The following is a 17,034-nucleotide window of genomic DNA, read 5'->3' as shown; positions in this document are numbered from 1 at the left end:
GTGTAATGATAATTGTGACAATGAGCTTCAATATGGAGGGAAATAAAATCAGTTTCAGTGGCTGACATAATGAATTCTTTTGTGAAATAAAATTTTTTTAAACACGAAAAATTGCATTTTTATTTCGGCCAACACTTTCTTGGCTCTTATACAATAATTTCATAAATCCATATTTTGTCTTTTACTTGCTTTTCAAACAGTTCACTCATCCAGGGGCTCCAATGTTACATTCTGCAGTCTGAAAACCAAAATTATTTCTCAGTACCCTATGTCAGTGTCATCATCATCATCATCCATTTCGTAATCTGTTAGGAAGTCATTCTCTGTCCATCGGAAAGTATTAATTATCCTGAGCCGAGGCATTTGACTCTGCATCTCAGCAAAAACATTTTTGTAGAAAACCTCATCCTCTTCCTCATTCGTCACATGTAGTTCTCTGGAAAAAGAAAGAGAAAAAGTTACTGCAACATTTGTATTTCTGTATTTTATTACACCCTATTTCTTGCAATACTACAAACCATAAACATTGGTGAACTGTGTCATAAATGAAGTGCAAAGGAAATTTATCAGAATTTTTAAACTTAGGAGATACAAATTCTAGTTAATACCTATCTTCATATTAAACAGGTTTTAACTGTGGAAATATGTAGGTAGCATATGGTGTTTTGACTGATATCTCAATAAAGGACTTGGAGAAATGAAGAACCCACAAAAACAGTGAAAACTGGTCTCAACATGCAGCTGAGGTAAGTACTAAATGATTTCTATTGTGTTTTTCATTCTAATTATTTCTCGAATACATCAAATCCAATGAAATTTGGAATAATGCACTATTTTGCGACTGATGATTTTAAAGAAAGTGTTTTTTTCCTCTGTGCCTTAAATACCTGAGGACCATCCTACAAGATATTTTCAAAATTTTTCCTTTTTTCCAGTCAGTCTTCTGACTGGTTCAATACAACCCACCACAAAGTCCTCCCGTGAGCCAATCTCTTGATTTCAGTTGCATCTTGTGTCCTCAATTATTTGTTGGATGTGTTACACTCTCCTTCTACACTTTTTACTCCTCACAACTCCTCCTAGTACCACGGAAGTCATTGCTCAATGTCCTAACACATATCCTATCATCCTGTTTCTCTCCTATCATCCTATCCCTCTTCTTGTCAGTGTTCTCCACACTGATTCTGCACATAACCCATTTCTCATTTCTTATAACAGCCCACCTAACTTTCAACACTCTTCTGTCAATTTTCTTCTCTTCTCTTCCAGTTTTCTCATAGTCTGTGCCTCGCTTTCATACAATGCTGTACTCCAAACGTACATTATCAGAAATTTCTTCTTCTAATTAAGGTTGATGTTTGATACCAGCAGACTTCTCCTGGCCAGAAATGCCCTCTATGCCTGTGCTAATTTGCTTTATACGTATTGTTTGGTTATAATTAAAGTTCAGCCACTTACACAGGTCCAGTGTGGGCTGAATTATCATATGGCAGTGAATCTTGGTAGGTATGCTAATGTGTTAATGCAGGACCAATTTATGCTGGAAAAACAATTACTTCCAACTACGGCCACTACGAGCAAATCTGGCACAGTACACCGTTTGTACGACATCCACACTATCGTTTGACAAGCTGTAACGTGAGTGAACAGTAGTGATAATTGAGGAGAAAGACTGCGTGCTGTTAGTGAAACAGTTTCATGTGAACGGCAGCAATTCCAGTGCTGCACTGACAGAGGGGCCAGATGTCATTAAATGCTTTAAAGAAAATGACGATGAAATTCAAAAACGTGGGTGGGCTTGGTGTGGCACCTGGAAGAGGAATGCATCCTACCGCAGTGGAAGTTATTGACACAGTTATTGTTGCTGCAACTCAGTATGTAGCACGTGTCCCGGCTAATGCTAGTGTTTGTGCCCTTCCACGAGAATTGTCCATCCTGTGGTCAATGGTGTGGACAGTTTTTGTGTGGTGTCACCGCCAGACACCACACTTGCTAGGTGGTAGCCTTTAAATCGGCCACGGTCCGTTAGTATACGTCGGACCCGCGTGTCGCCACTGTCAGTGATTGCAGACCGAGCGCCGCCACACGGCAGGTCTAGTCTAGAGAGACTCCCTAGCACTCGCCGCAGTTGTACAGCCGACTCTGCTAGCGATGGTTCACTTACTACAGACACTCTCATCTGCAGAGACAACAGTTTAGCATAGCCTTCAGCTACGTCATTTGCTACGACCTAGCAAGGCGCCATATTCAGTTACTGTAACTAATTACTTCAAGACTGTATTCTGAACAAATAATATTGTGAATCATGTACCGTCAAGAGCGACGTTCATCATCAATGGATTAAAGTTAAGTATGAAAGTAATTACGTCCGCTTTCTGAATTCTCATTCCCTGTCATGTTCCAGACCTCACGTCAGCATAGTCCTTCCCTCCTCACGCCAGCCTGCGTGAGCTAAAACGCGTGCATTTAGACTGGTGCCCCTACAAGATCCGGACGGTGCAGCAACCAAATCATCATATCTGCAGCAACGTACTGAATTAGCTCTTCAGTTTTCGGACAGATAGAAGTCGATGACATGCGACCAGGAAATTTTCTATGGAGTGAAGAGGCACATTCTACACTACAGGGTACAGTAAATACACTGAACTGCCAAATTTAAGGGTACTGTTAAACTGCATGTTGTGCACCAAGAACCACTGCAGTTGCTGTATATGACTGCTTGGTGTGGAGTCACAAGCATCTTTATTCTTGGTCCGTTCTCTGAAGAGGATACATCCGTAGAGCCTGTCGGGGGTGGTGGGGGGCCCTCTGTGATGCCTTTACGTTATGGAGACCTCCTTGTACAGCACGTGATTCCTGCTTTGGAAGAGCACAACTGTGTGGAAACCATTCTTTTCATGTAAGATGGGCCAACATTGCATGTCACTCACCCAGTGAAAGATCTGCTTAGTGCAACCTTCCTTAAAACATATTATATCGAGAGGTTTTCAGATGCATTGCCTGCAAGATGACCTGATCTGAATCCATATGACTCTCGACTCTGGGAATACCTAAAAGAATACCTTTACCAGAGGCACATTAGGTCTCTACCTGATCTGAAGGCCAGTACGCAGGAACACATCGCTTAAATTCCACCGGAACTACCGTGAGCAAGTGTTGATCACATCGTTTTACAGAAGTAGCATCTCATTCGACATCTCCAGTGCTCGTACAGAATGAATTAACCCTTTAGTGACCAAATTATTTCCGGAAGTTGTAGATTTTTTATGAACACTTTATTGGGCTAAGAAACCGTTCATAAAATCATAGTTTAAATCTTGAAATGAGAGTTTAGCCTATGAGTGTAAAAAAATTAGTGGGAACTATTGGAACTGTGGAGTAACTTCACTTGCTAATTTAAAACAAATGTATTTCCTTTATTTTTTAGTACAAAAACATGTTAAACATTACATTTATATTTGTATTAGTTCATACTGTCCTTTGAGTTCACTAAGGTGATGTACTATGGAACTTAGAGAAGCATGGTGCTACATACAAAGGTACACGACAGTTGCTACTCATTACTTTTGTTCGCTTTTCTTTGTTCTTGGTGCTACATTGGCGGCATCTTCTGTTTGTTGTACCTTTTGTAGGGAAATGAGTTCCAACTTTCTCCAGACGAACTTCATCTGGTACTCCAGACACACCTCTTATTGGTGTTTGACCTTCCTCTTCTCTTACGACTTGAGAAGCCAGAGATAAGCTGCCTTGCCAAGTGCAATCTGAATGTTAGCTGGTCTGCTTTTGTCTTCTGTAGCTTCCACATAACGTAGGAACTGACAACTGCCAAATGCACAAGAAAGGAAAACAGTTTGTGCCACCACTTCTACGAACGACGGCGTACAGCATACCGTTGACGCAGCTGATCAAATCTATCGACTCCTCCCATTATTTTATTATACTCTGTTACAGCCAATGGGCAGAATACTTCAGTTCTGCTTCCACTAACTTACCTTGTAATATTTATGTAATTTTCAGTCAAATGCAGCAAATATCCACGAATACTATCTCCCTCATAAATACAAAAATAGATAAATACAACACAAGTCACTTCACACGCAAAAGGAAAGCACACTATCCAAAAAACGCTGTAGCGGTCGAAACAGTGGCTCGTTTTCACACGGGAACTGCGCTTCTGCAATGATTGACTCACAAGGTAGAAAAACAACAGCTTTAGCCTAACTGTTGACAATCTATACATAGTTAGCACACTCTAACAGAGATGGTAGCATAAGTTAGAAGTGGGAACACGGATTACCACTGAACTTACAGAGAAAACAAATAAGTGGGAACTATTTGCATTCGCAGCACCAGATTCGCACCTGGTCGCCAAAATTGAAACTAATTTTTCTCCAGCGTAAAACTGTTCTGTGTTAACGCATTAGAATACAAATCGAGTTTCGCTTCCATATGATAATTACAGCCCACACTGGACCTCTGCGAGTATCTGCACTTTAATTACAGCCATTTGGTATGTCATCATTGCTTCATGCATCGTGTGTCACTTTATTTCCAATGTATCAGAACTGCATCACTTCTTCATGGACACCAGTTTTGATGTTAAATCCATAACTAATCTGATATAGCTAATGCTCATTAATTTCATCTTTCCTGGTTTCTTTCTCAATCTGTAGTGTGTTCTCATTAGACTGTTCTTTCCATTCAACAGGTTCTGAAATTCTTCCTCCCTTTCACAAGCCAATAGGAGTATCATCAGTGAATGATATTCTTAATATCCATTCTCCCTGAATTTTAATCCACTCTTCCATCTTTCTTTTATTTCTTTGACTGCTTCTTTGATATATAAACTGGAAAGTTGGGATTGAAAGTTTACATCCCTGCCTTACACTCTCTCTAATACTAGCACTCCGTTCCCAGTCTCGTGGAAGTCATCGAGGTCATACGGTAGAAACGCAAAGTCATCGGAACCGGGCTCGGACGGTGAACAGAAGCAGCAGGAGCAACCTACCTGAGGTTCACGAGCCTCACAGAAAATTCTTCAAATGGCACAGCTCTGATGTGGCCGCTGTACAGGATATCGAGGCACCGCAGTTGCTTCAAGTCCAGGACGTGCCGTAGGCTCGGCTGCAGATCTGTCAGGTCGTCAATGTACTGGAGGAGCAGCGTGCGGAGGGCTGGCAGCTGCGCCACGTGCGCCACGGCAGATCCGCCCAGCCCACTGCATCCGGAAAGATCCAGTCTAGAAGAACAAAAAGAAAAATAATGTTACACTTTAAGATGTTGGTGACAGCATGAAATTTGCTGTGTAATACACAGTACGACAAAAAAGAAAGGCAATGAATTATCCAAATGGGACAGAAATCAGTACATGTACAGACAAACAAATGGTTACATGTTGTATACATAGTTCCGTGTAGTCAGCGCGTACACAACTTTCCCACTAGAGCGCGCCCCGCTAAGCACAACAGCGCAGGCGCAGCGCTCGTCCGTCTCCTCACTACGAGATGGCGCTGCCTTAGAGACGGACCAAATTCTGCTTCCGCCGATCTGCGTATTAATATGTAACGCAGCCAATGAGATTGCTGCTAACGTAGAACCTTTTCTCCTCGCGGATCACACTCGCGCAGTGATACCTGAACGCGCGAGGTATTATAACGAGTGTACAGACCTCCAATTAGTCAGTCTGCATTAGTCTGTACCAGTCTATAGTCAAGTTTCAGTGTGCGCCTAATAAGATTATCATATTCCTGTACATAGCCACGAAGATAAATGTATAGACACTTTGTCAAGTATCAGAGATATGTGAGAATAAGATTAACGTACCAAGACCAAAGGAACTTCAGATTGTCAATTGTAAATAGCATCCAGAATCAAGTTACGTAATGTTTATGCTTGTTATCATTTTAATAAATGTGTGAGAAAATTAATCAAGTTCTGTTTGAAGTCGGTCACCGTCAACCTGCTACTCTAAGCGTGCAAGTGGCATATCTACCGTCCGACCTAACGGCAGAAGATAAACACGCCACAATAAGACCACGAGACATATTGCTGACACTCGCCTACTTCGTTAGATCGACAAGTCAAATAATCTGATGGTGTGTGTACCGAATGTCTTACAGTACGCACACCACATTACAATTTCAGAAAAAACTGGATGATTCATTCAGGAGAGAGAGCTCCACAAATTGAGCAAATCAATAGCGCATTGGTCCATCTCTGGCACCTGTGCAAGATTGGCACTGATGACAGAGTTGTCGAGTGTCCTCCTGAGGAATATCGGGCCAAATTCTGTCCTATTGATCCATCAGATCGTCATAATTCTGAGACTGTTGGAGGACCCTACCCATAACGCTCCAAATGCTCTCAATTGGGAAGACATCCGGCAAACTTGTTGACCGAGGTAGGGTTTGCGAAGCACCAAGAAAAGCAGTAGAAACTCTCGCCCTGTGGAGGCAGGCATTATCTTGCCGAAACGTAAGCCAAGGACAGCTCGCCACGAACGGCGACAAAACGAGGCGTAGAGTAGCATCGACTTACTGTCGTGCCGCAAGTGTTCCGAGGATGACAACCGAAGGAGTGCTGAAAACAAATGGCACCTCAAACCGTCACTTCCGGTTGTCGCACCGTGTGGCGGGTGACAGACACGTTGATATCCCTCTGCTATCCGGGGTACCTCCAGACGCGTCTTCAGTCTGGAATAAAATTGTCTTCAGTGATGAGCTCTGCTTGAAATTGAGCCACAGTGACCAGCAAAGACCCGCCTGGGGACACCCCGGAGTGTAGTGGGATACCAACCGACAGCAAAACAACCGGAACTGATAGTCTGGAGTGCCACTTGTTTTCGTAGCAGGTCACTTTCGGTTGTTATCCTCGGAAAACTTGTGGCATAGCAGTAAGTCGACACTATTTGGTTGCCATCCAAAGCACCCTTACAGCACAGTGATACGTCAACGATAATCTACGCCCCTTTTGATTGCCCTTCCTGCTCTTACATTTCAGCAAGATAATGCCCGCCCGCACACTGCGAGAGTTGCTATTGCTCGTCTTCACGCTCGCCAAACTCTACCTCGGCCAGCGAGGTTGCCGGATCTCTCCCCAACTGAGAACATTTGGAGCATTACGGGCAGGGCTTTAATGATGTCAGGATTTCGATGACAGAATTGGGCACCCAATATCCGTCAGGACGACATCCGACAACTCTGTCGATCGAAGCCGAGCCGAATAACTGCTTGCGTACAGGCCAGAGGTAGACCGACGCGTAGTCGAATTGCTCAATTTCTGAAGCTCTTTCTCTCGAATAAATCATCCAACTTTTCTGAAATTTTAATGATTTGTTTGTCTGTGCACGTACATCACATCCCTCTGGACAATTCCTTCGTGGTGTGACGTTTTCTTGACTTAGAGCGGCATTTACACGTGAGTAATTTCCTGTGCACACTAAGTGCAGCAGCTGTTGCAAGTACATGCACGGGAACAGACTTTCACTCAGCTCTGTCCCGTGGCACAATCTTCTGGGCCTTTGCAGCTAAGGGGAAAAAGTACAGGGTCTTCATTAATGAGTGGTGCATTTTCATATATTTATTGATTTATATGGGCACATTTTACATCATAATTTTACATCACTACATGACTACGGAGAGCACAGGCTCGCTGTGTCGTTGGGACCGGAACACGGGTCCGGGAACTGCGACGGACGAGCCCGGACGCGGTCGGGGTAGTATCTGGAGCTCAGCGGGAACGTGACACGCACACCGACAGTGGCCCCAATGCCCGATGCGACGACGGTGGGCCCGGGAGCTGTGACGGGCAGTCGGCCGACGAGACGGGAGGAGACGTCTGGCGAACTGAAGACGAGATCACAGCCAGTGAAGTGGCCTGCCGGGGACAGTGTGTTAATAGCAGATGGCAGGCAGGGTGCAAGCTGGCCATATCGTGTGGTGTGACGTCATTACGGTGCGGCACGGGCATTCGAAATGGACGCGGCGGCCAGCTCGCGTGACGCAGTCTGCCGGCTGCCGGAGTGCCCGTTTGGAGCACGGTCTCGGGGGCTGCCCGGCCAGGTCGGGGACGGGACGAGGTGGGTGTGGCTGCGCACTGGCAGCTGGCGGTACCCGTGCACCGCTGATGGCTAGGGGAGTGGGCTCTGCCTAACAGGTCACACGGGGAGTGTCGTCCGTGGACAAGTCCTCCACTGAAACTTCCTAGCAGATTAAAACTGTGTGCCGGACCGAGACTCGAACTGCTAGGAAGTTTCATATCAGCGCACACTCCGCTGCAGAGTGAAAATCTCATTCTGGGAACATCCTCCAGGCTGTGGCTGAGCCATGTCTCCGCAATATCCTTTCTTTCAGGAGTGCTAGTTCTGCAAGTTTCGCAGGAGAGTTTCTGTAAAGTTTGGAAGGCAGGAGACGAGATACTGCCAGAAGTAAAGCTGTGAGGACGGGGTGTGAGTCGTGCTTGGGTAGCTCAGGGGTAGAGCACTTGCCCACGAAAGGCAAAGGTCCCGAGTTCGAATCTCGGTGCGGCACACAGTTTTAATCTGCTAGGAAGTTTCATATCAGCGCACACTCCGCTGCAGAGTGAAAATCGCATTCAAGTCCTCCACTGGTTTGAAGAACTGAATGAGAATCGGAGTAGTTGAGGTGAAATCTGTCTCAATTCTGTCCACGGAGACTTTAGTCGGCTCGCCCTTACATTTGATCTGCAAAATGTTCTCGTCACGGTGATCGTGCGGTGCACTCTATGGCAGCGTAAGTGGTGGCCGTGCCACGTCTACGCACAATACCGGGTCAAAAGTATTTAATGCGACAAACTCCTGGAGGTTGTAGGGGACGTCAAAACAAATATTTTCCCTAATGTCATTTTTACCTATGAGGATTATTTAAACTGGTGGAGGCTGTATTATGCTCGTCAGTTGTTAGACGCCGTATTGCGATCTTGAGATGTTAGAGGGTTTATTACGCTCTTCAGTTGTGGGCAACTGCTGTCCACCAGTGTAGTAGTGCATTGTCTCTGTTTACTAGTAGAGCGATACATCTGGAGTGAGTACACTGACACGGTTTGTGCGTACTACGTAGCGCACCACAACGGACGAGCTGCACAGCGGGTTTAGCAACAGCAATATCCTAATCGCCGTATCCCGCATCATACGACCTTTGCTGCTGTGTACCAACGTCTGCGTGAGACCGGGTCATTTAGCACATTACCTGGACAGGGACGCCGTCGCACGGTAAGAACGCTGCAGTTTGAGGAAGCTGTCTTGTAGCATGTGGAGCCGGGTGCTTCAGTCAGCACTCGTGCAATTGCACGTGACATTGGGACTAATCAGACGAATGTAAGAACAGTCCTTCGAGAGCAATTGTTACGTCCATTTCACTTATAGCGTGTCCACAACCTGGAACCAGTTGATTATCCACCCAGAGCACAGTTTTCGCAGTGGTACCTGGAACAGTGTGAAATGCATCCTACATTTCCATCCTCTGTGTTGTTTAGCGATGAAGCAACGTTCGGGCGCGATGGAGTCTTCAACATGCACAATTCGGATGTTTGGATTGAGGATAACCTACATGCCACAGTTACTAGCGCTCATCAAGTGCGGTTCTTCGTTAATGTGTGGGTCGGTGTTGTTGGGGATTGTTTAATTGGGCCGTATGTGCTACCTAGGCCATTAAATGGCAGGCACTATTACAGTTTTCTCGCCAGAGCATTGCCAGAATTGCTGGAAGACGTCCCGCTCCCTACAAGACAACGCACGTGGTGCCAACATGACGGGCCGCCGGCATATTTCAGTCGTCGTGTGCGTCGATTCCTGGACCGACGATTCCCAGAAACGTGGATTGGCAGAGGTGGTCCTGTACCGTGGCCTGCTCGATCCCCAGATATGTCCCCTCTGGACTTTTTTGTGTGGGGAGAGATGCGCAACCTTGTTTACGCACCTCCTGTTGCATCAGAAGAGGATCTGGTTGCCCGGATAGTAGCAGCAGCAGGAACAGTTAAGGATACTGCTGGGGTTTTGCCCGTGTCAGACATAACATGATCCGACGGTGTAACCTTTGTTTACGTGTGTCAATGGAGGCATTTCTGAAAATCTATTGTAATTGAAATTGGGTTGTGTTAATGAGTTGTCTCTTGGTCATAAAAAAATGGAAAAGTGTTTCTTGGTTTAATTAATTTGCCGCCAGAGAAATCTTCCTCTACCGGTTTAAATACTCCTCATAGGAAAAAATGACATTAGGGAAAAATATTTGTTTTGATGTCCCCTACAACCTCCCAGAGTTTGTCGGTATAAATACTTTTCACCCTGTATAATGTGGAACAGTGTAAATCGGCTCGAGCAAATACCCATCGGCTCGAGCAAATACCCACCGGTACTGTGCCGTGTCGGCGCGTGCAGTCGGAGGTCGGCTGTACGACTGCGCAGATGTTGTGCCGGTGTCGGGCACCGAGGCAGCGTGTGACGGTAGTACCTCCTCCACTAATTCACCGGGAATGGCGAGCGAGTGAGCACAGGCGAGGTGTACAGGTGGAATACCGATGTCGTCCTTGGGATTATTCGCAGGTCGAGAAGTACGAGCCGAAGTGCGTCCGTCCGGGTGATGCCGTGACACGTCAGGGATGCTTCCGGTATACAGTGGAGCCGTTCCGGGTGGCTACGCAGACGTCAAGTGCACGACGACGAGCCCGGAACTGTGTCGGACTGCCGTCGCGTGCCGCCGAATGTGCAAACTACGTCTCATCTCACTGGCTCAAATGGCTCTGAGCACTATGGGACTTAACTTCTGAGGTCATCAGTCCCCTAGAACTTAGAACTACTTAAACCTAACTAACCTAAGGACACCACACACATCCATGCCCGAGGCAGGATTCGAACCTGCGACCGTAGCAGTCCCGCGGTTCCAAACTGTAGTGCCTAGAACCGCTAGACCACCGCGGCCGGCTCATCTCACTGGCACCGTTTGATTCGTGGACACGACAGGACGAAGCAAACAGTCGGCACTCGTTCAAATCCGTCAAGGTGTCAGTGGGGGGCCACGCATTGTACTCGATCCGCGTGGTCCGCGGCTGACGGAATCGGAAATAGGCGTAACTGTCCACGAGGCGTGGAGATCTAGCTCACACTGGCTTTTGCTTCGCTGGGTGCTCCACCGTCGTCACAGGTTGGCCCGGCCATTAAATCTCCTCCCACAGGTAAACGCTGACGTGCTGCTACCCACGTGATTCTGTGGGATGCCTGCCACAAGTTTGGCATAAGCTACGTTTAATATTTTTTGTGGGATCTGAAATTTAAAAACCTCTCTCACACCGGCCCGATTGAGCTTCACAGATCAGGATAGTAAAAAACACGCGAATATTTAGGGAATTTTCATTCACAAAGCAGGCTTATCACATTCACACAGTTCAATGCTGTCCTATCCTGATTAAATTGAGCTTAACTTAAATTCCATAAGGCAGTGAAGCAATTTCGAAGTCTCGGTGCGACGAAAATTGTCAGTCGATCTTCTGAAAACATTTGTAATAATTATTAACTTTCTGTGACCACACGGGGAAGACCGGAGATGTGCTGGTAAGACCGTGTTAGCCCATTTATTGAAAGTAATAAACTGGATATCTCGAGCGTACAAAACGGCAGGTTCGTCCAATGTAAATCAGACGTTCCCCACTGATCCCGTGCAACACAGCATAGTAAGCAGACACTGTCAATAGTAATCAGTTAAATAATACGCGAACACACTTCCTTTAGTTTAGTTCATGTATTAAATTCCTTCTCATACAGAATCTCATCAAGATGGCGACTAGCTCAACAATACATACATATACATCTTCGTTCTTTCACGGCTAATCGGCAAGATCTCCTTCATTCTTTTCATAAGAGAAAACATAGATAGCAGAGAAGGTATTCCATGGAGTAAATGCACGCTCCAAGGAATAATAGGGCTTGAAACTACTTTGCATTGATAAAAGATAAGAAGAGATATTTCGAGATATGTACTGAGTTATATATTTTTATAATATTTCTGAAAATATCGCGTAGAGACCGCAGCAAGAGACATTACATACAGTAGTCCTCAGGTGATCATTAGTGACAACGTCGGATTTCAAACAGAGTCCACAAAGTGGGTACCCCATCTTCTCACCACAGACGACAAATTTCATCATCTTGAGGCGTACAAACAGCTACTGTTACGCTACCAAATTGAAGGGGAACATTTTGTGCACCGGATTTTGATCTGTGATGAAACGTGAGTACACTATTACGCACGGGAATCGAAAAAAGCAGCCCAAAATGGCACAAAAAAGACCAATCTACACCCACTGACGACTCTACACCCACGGAGTGCCTAAAATTGTCTCTGTGTCGGGAAGGTTATTGCGACAGTCTTTTTTTATATTAAGGAAGTTCTCATCAGTTTTGTCCAAGAATGCTGTACTGTGAGCGCCGTATACTACTGCCATTTTTTGCATAGATCGGAAAGCGAATATCGTCAGAAAATACCAAATCTGGGGCGTGACTAGGCCGCGTGACTGTGCTCGGCCCCACACGGCAGCCCGGACTCGACAAAAAGTTCGGGAGCTGTCGTGTGCCACACTAGGACATCCTCCCTACACTCCGCACTTATTGTCCTGTCATTTTCATTTGTTTGGACCACTAAAAGAAGCAGTCGGACGACACAGATCTAACAACAATTGCGCTGTCAAAGTGTTTGTGTGAACCCTGCTGTTACAGCCACATTCATTTTGTGAAAACGGGGTTGAGAAAACTACCTATCCCCTGGGAAAAATGTATTTCCCATTCAGAAGACTATACACAGATTAAATAACTTGTGTGTATGAGTTTTTCTGAAGTGAACTTTTCTGAAGTGAACTTATAAACAAAAAATTCAAATTAATATTTGAATTTCCTTTGTACGTGAGCATAAAACATGTTCAAAGACTGCGCAACAGCGACGTCAGGTACTTACATCTGTAAGTGTTTAAGACGGTGGATCTCGGCAAGTGCTCCGTCTGTGAGACTCGTCGCAAAAGTCAGGCTCAGGTGGCGCAGTGACGGGCACCCCCGAGAAATGGTGACCACCGCGTCATCCGGGAGGTCGGTGGCGTGCGGCAGGTCCAACTTCTGCAGGAGTGGTAGGCAGCCGGGCCTGCAGTTGTTCAAAACAACACCTGTTGTGAATGTAAATCTAAGCCGCACAGGTGAAATATTAGTCAGACCCTCAAAAGAGTACCGTATTTACTCGAATCTAACAAGGGGAAGGCCTCAGACACGGCCAACCGATTCGGCTCAAATTTGGCAGGTCGCTTGTGTACAACCCAAAACGAAGGAATCTAAGATACACTCCTGGAAATGGAAAAAAGAACACATTGACACCGGTGTGTCAGACCCACCATACTTGCTCCGGACACTGCGAGAGGGCTGTACAAGCAATGATCACACGCACGGCACAGCGGACACACCAGGAACCGCGGTGTTGGCCGTCGAATGGCGCTAGCTGCGCAGCATTTGTGCACCGCCGCCGTCAGTGTCAGCCAGTTTGCCGTGGCATACGGAGCTCCATCGCAGTCTTTAACACTGGTAGCATGCCGCGACAGCGTGGACGTGAACCGTATGTGCAGTTGACGGACTTTGAGCGAGGGCGTATAGTGGGCATGCGGGAGGCCGGGTGGACGTACCGCCGAATTGCTCAACACGTGGGGCGTGAGGTCTCCACAGTACATCGATGTTGTCGCCAGTGGTCGGCGGAAGGTGCACGTGCCCGTCGACCTGGGACCGGACCGCAGCGACGCACGGATGCACGCCAAGACCGTAGGATCCTACGCAGTGCCGTAGGGGACCGCACCGCCACTTCCCAGCAAATTAGGGACACTGTTGCTCCTGGGGTATCGGCGAGGACCATTCGCAACCGTCTCCATGAAGCTGGGCTACGGGCCCGCACACCGTTAGGCCGTCTTCCGCTCACGCCCCAACATCGTGCAGCCCGCCTCCAGTGGTGTCGCGACAGGCGTGAATGGAGGGACGAATGGAGACGTGTCGTCTTCAGCGATGAGAGTCGCTTCTGCCTTGGTGCCAGTGATGGTCGTATGCGTGTTTGGCGCCGTGCAGGTGAGCGCCACAATCAGGACTGCATACGACCGAGGCACACAGGGCCAACACCCGGCATCATGGTGTGGGGAGCGATCTCCTACACTGGCCGTACACCACTGGTGATCGTCGAGGGGACACTGAATAGTGCACGGTACATCCAAACAGTCATCGAACCCATCGTTCTACCATTCCTAGACCGGCAAGGGAACTTGCTGTTCCAACAGGACAATGCACGTCCGCATGTATCCCGTGCCACCCAACGTGCTCTAGAAGGTGTAAGTCAACTACCCTGGCCAGCAAGATCTCCGGATCTGTCCCCCATTGAGCATGTTTGGGACTGGATGAAGCGTCGTCTCACGCGGTCTGCACGTCCAGCACGAACGCTGGTCCAACTGAGGCGCCAGGTGGAAATGGCATGGCAAGCCGTTCCACAGGACTACATCCAGCATCTCTACGATCGTCTCCATGGGAGAATAGCAGCCTGCATTGCTGCGAAAGGTGGATATACACTGTACTAGTGCCGACATTGTGCATGCTCTGTTGCCTGTGTCTATGTGCCTGTGGTTCTGTCAGTGTGATCATGTGATGTATCTGACCCCAGGAATGTGCCAATAAAGTTTCCCCTTCCTGGGACAATGAATTCACGGTGTTCTTATTTCAATTTCCAGGAGTGTATTTTGGGTCAACACCCCCTCGTTTTTGAGAAAATCACCCCTAAAGGTTATGGCGAGCAATCAACTCAAAATTGGCGGGATCGATACATAATTGTAATTACATTTTTCATCATCAGGTATGAGGTCCGAAAACGCATACTTTTCCAGAAATGGGGGTAAGAAACTTTTACAACTGCCGCTTCTGTACCGACGTGCAAAACGCTTTCCGCCGGCAGCGCCGATAGCACAAAGGTAACTGGCTCGGAATGGGAGAACCCGGGTTCGAATCTCGAAGAAACCTAGCGGATGTTATTATTTTCATTTGTATTTTTCCATATCTCAATTGATAAGGATAGGACGGTTAATAAGGTAAGTAAATCAATAACGAATGATAATAATAAGGTAAGCAAACTAACTTCCCAAACGCCGTGAGTTAGTAAAGTATTAAACTTTTAAGCCTCGTCACATGAAAACAACTCCGAGCAAGAGTGCTGCGAATTCCTCACGAGGGATCACAGACAGCCAACCGTGCGACGCTTGTTTACAGCGAGGCACGGGACAGAATGTACGCGCGGAGAGTTTTGTTGTCCCGGTTGCCTCTTCGTCATATCATAGTTGAGAACCTGGAAGAGTGAAGGTGTGCAGCACGAGCCTTATAGAAGTCAATCGGAAAGAGTTGTTTTCCGTCATAGGCTGCCGCGAACCTCGCCGATACATGTAGTGATTTTTCCATCGTTAATGCGCCGAATGAAATACGATTTATGAATGAATACAGTCCTTCCGTAAGTAACATATGACGAGTATTGTCTGTAGTTTGTGGTGATTAGCTCGTCTGTTTATGCTGTAGTAACTAGTTATTGTTTGTTGTGAAATATTTTTTCGAGATTCGAACCCGGGTTCTTCGAGACCCAGCCAGTTACCTTGGCCGGTGCGCTATCAGCGCTGTCGCCGAATAGCGTTTACCACCTGGGCACAGAAGCGGCAGTTATAAAAGTTTCTTTCCTCGATTTCTGGAAAAGTTTGCGTTTACGGACCCCATACCCGATGATGAAAAATGTTCTATTTACAATTATCTATCGATCCCTCCAATTTCGAGTCGATTGCTCTTCACAACTTTTAGGGGCGATTTTCTCAAAAACGCGGGGGTGTTGACCCAAAATAACTTAGATTCCTTCGTTTTAGGTTGTACACAAGCGACCTGCCAAATTTGAGCCGAATCGGTTGGCCGTGTCTGAGGCCTTCCCCTTGTAAGCCGCACTTGAATCGAAGCCGCACCTGAAAAATGAGACTCGAAAGCAAGGAAAAAAATTTTTCCCGAATCTAAGCCGCACCTGAAATTTGAGACTCGAAATTCAAGGGGAGAGAGAAGTTTTAGGCCGCACCTCCAAATCGAAACAAAGTTGGTTCATTTTAATACGAGACACAATTTAGGTCGAATGAATGACGATACAGCTACAGTAGTTTGGTTCGAGTCGTAAGCTTAGCAATTAAGCTTTACCAGGTAGCCATTGCTATGCGTCAGGCGCTCCGTCGGTATTTATACGGGTACCCTTCCTTTTTCACGTGCTTCGTCTGGTTTGAATTGATTGCTTATATTTCTTTGATCTCGTAAGTGCCGTTCTCTTTGTTATAGGTGTTTACGTCACTCTGAGCGGAAAATGCATTACTGTACTGTGTCACGCATTGTTTGTAGCATTATGATAGTGAGTGTTTACGGCCTGTCGCCGCTCGCGGCATGGCTTGCTTATGTGCGCGCTACCGCCGCTTACAATGGCAGCGGGGGGCGGGGGGCGGGGGGCGGGGGAAGATGTTCTGAACGAGAGTTTAGCGAAAATTTTTCTCCGTTTGAAAATCTTTGCAGACGCCTCTTTAGTACATTACATTCTGCACAGAAATTAGAGTCATCTTAGATTTAAAAATCTAGTCAATTGCCGTGCTTCATTTCTGACTGTATCACTAATAGGCATAAGAATAATACGAATAGGTCTAGCGGTTCTAGGCGCTCAGTCCGGAACCGCGCAACTGCTACAGTCGCCATGCCTCGGGCATGGATGTGTGTGATGTCCTTAGGTTAGTTAGGTTTAAGTAGTTCTAAGTTCTAGGGGACTGATGACCACAGATGTTAAGTCCCATAGTGCTCACAGCCATTTGAACCATTTAATACGAATATAAACATGACATGATATGTACATTCTTCCGCGTTTGCTGTTGTCTCACTCTAGTTTCGTAGTTTATTACGCAGATAGGATTTAAATGAGATAGCAGCAAACACGAAAGAATACATGGCAAAATGTTTATATT

General features: G+C 46.4%; 1 protein-coding gene across 1 annotated transcript in view; it reads right to left on the bottom strand.

Annotated features, from left to right (window-relative positions):
* Positions 1-258: 258 nt before the first annotated feature.
* Positions 259-17,034, bottom strand: part of LOC126416525 (uncharacterized) — a 49,471-nt gene continuing 32,695 nt past the window's right edge. Inside the window, exons 3-4 of the mRNA XM_050084272.1 lie at positions 5,009-5,239; positions 259-436 (exon numbers count right to left, since the gene is read on the bottom strand). Of these exons, the coding sequence (XP_049940229.1) occupies positions 259-436; positions 5,009-5,239 (409 nt within the window). The remainder of the gene's footprint in view (positions 437-5,008; positions 5,240-17,034) is intronic.

The sequence above is a fragment of the Schistocerca serialis genome, chromosome 8 (genome assembly GCF_023864345.2).
Source record: "Schistocerca serialis cubense isolate TAMUIC-IGC-003099 chromosome 8, iqSchSeri2.2, whole genome shotgun sequence".
In the NCBI taxonomy this organism is placed as follows: domain Eukaryota; kingdom Metazoa; phylum Arthropoda; class Insecta; order Orthoptera; family Acrididae; genus Schistocerca; species Schistocerca serialis.
This window is presented reverse-complemented; position numbering and strand designations above follow the sequence as displayed.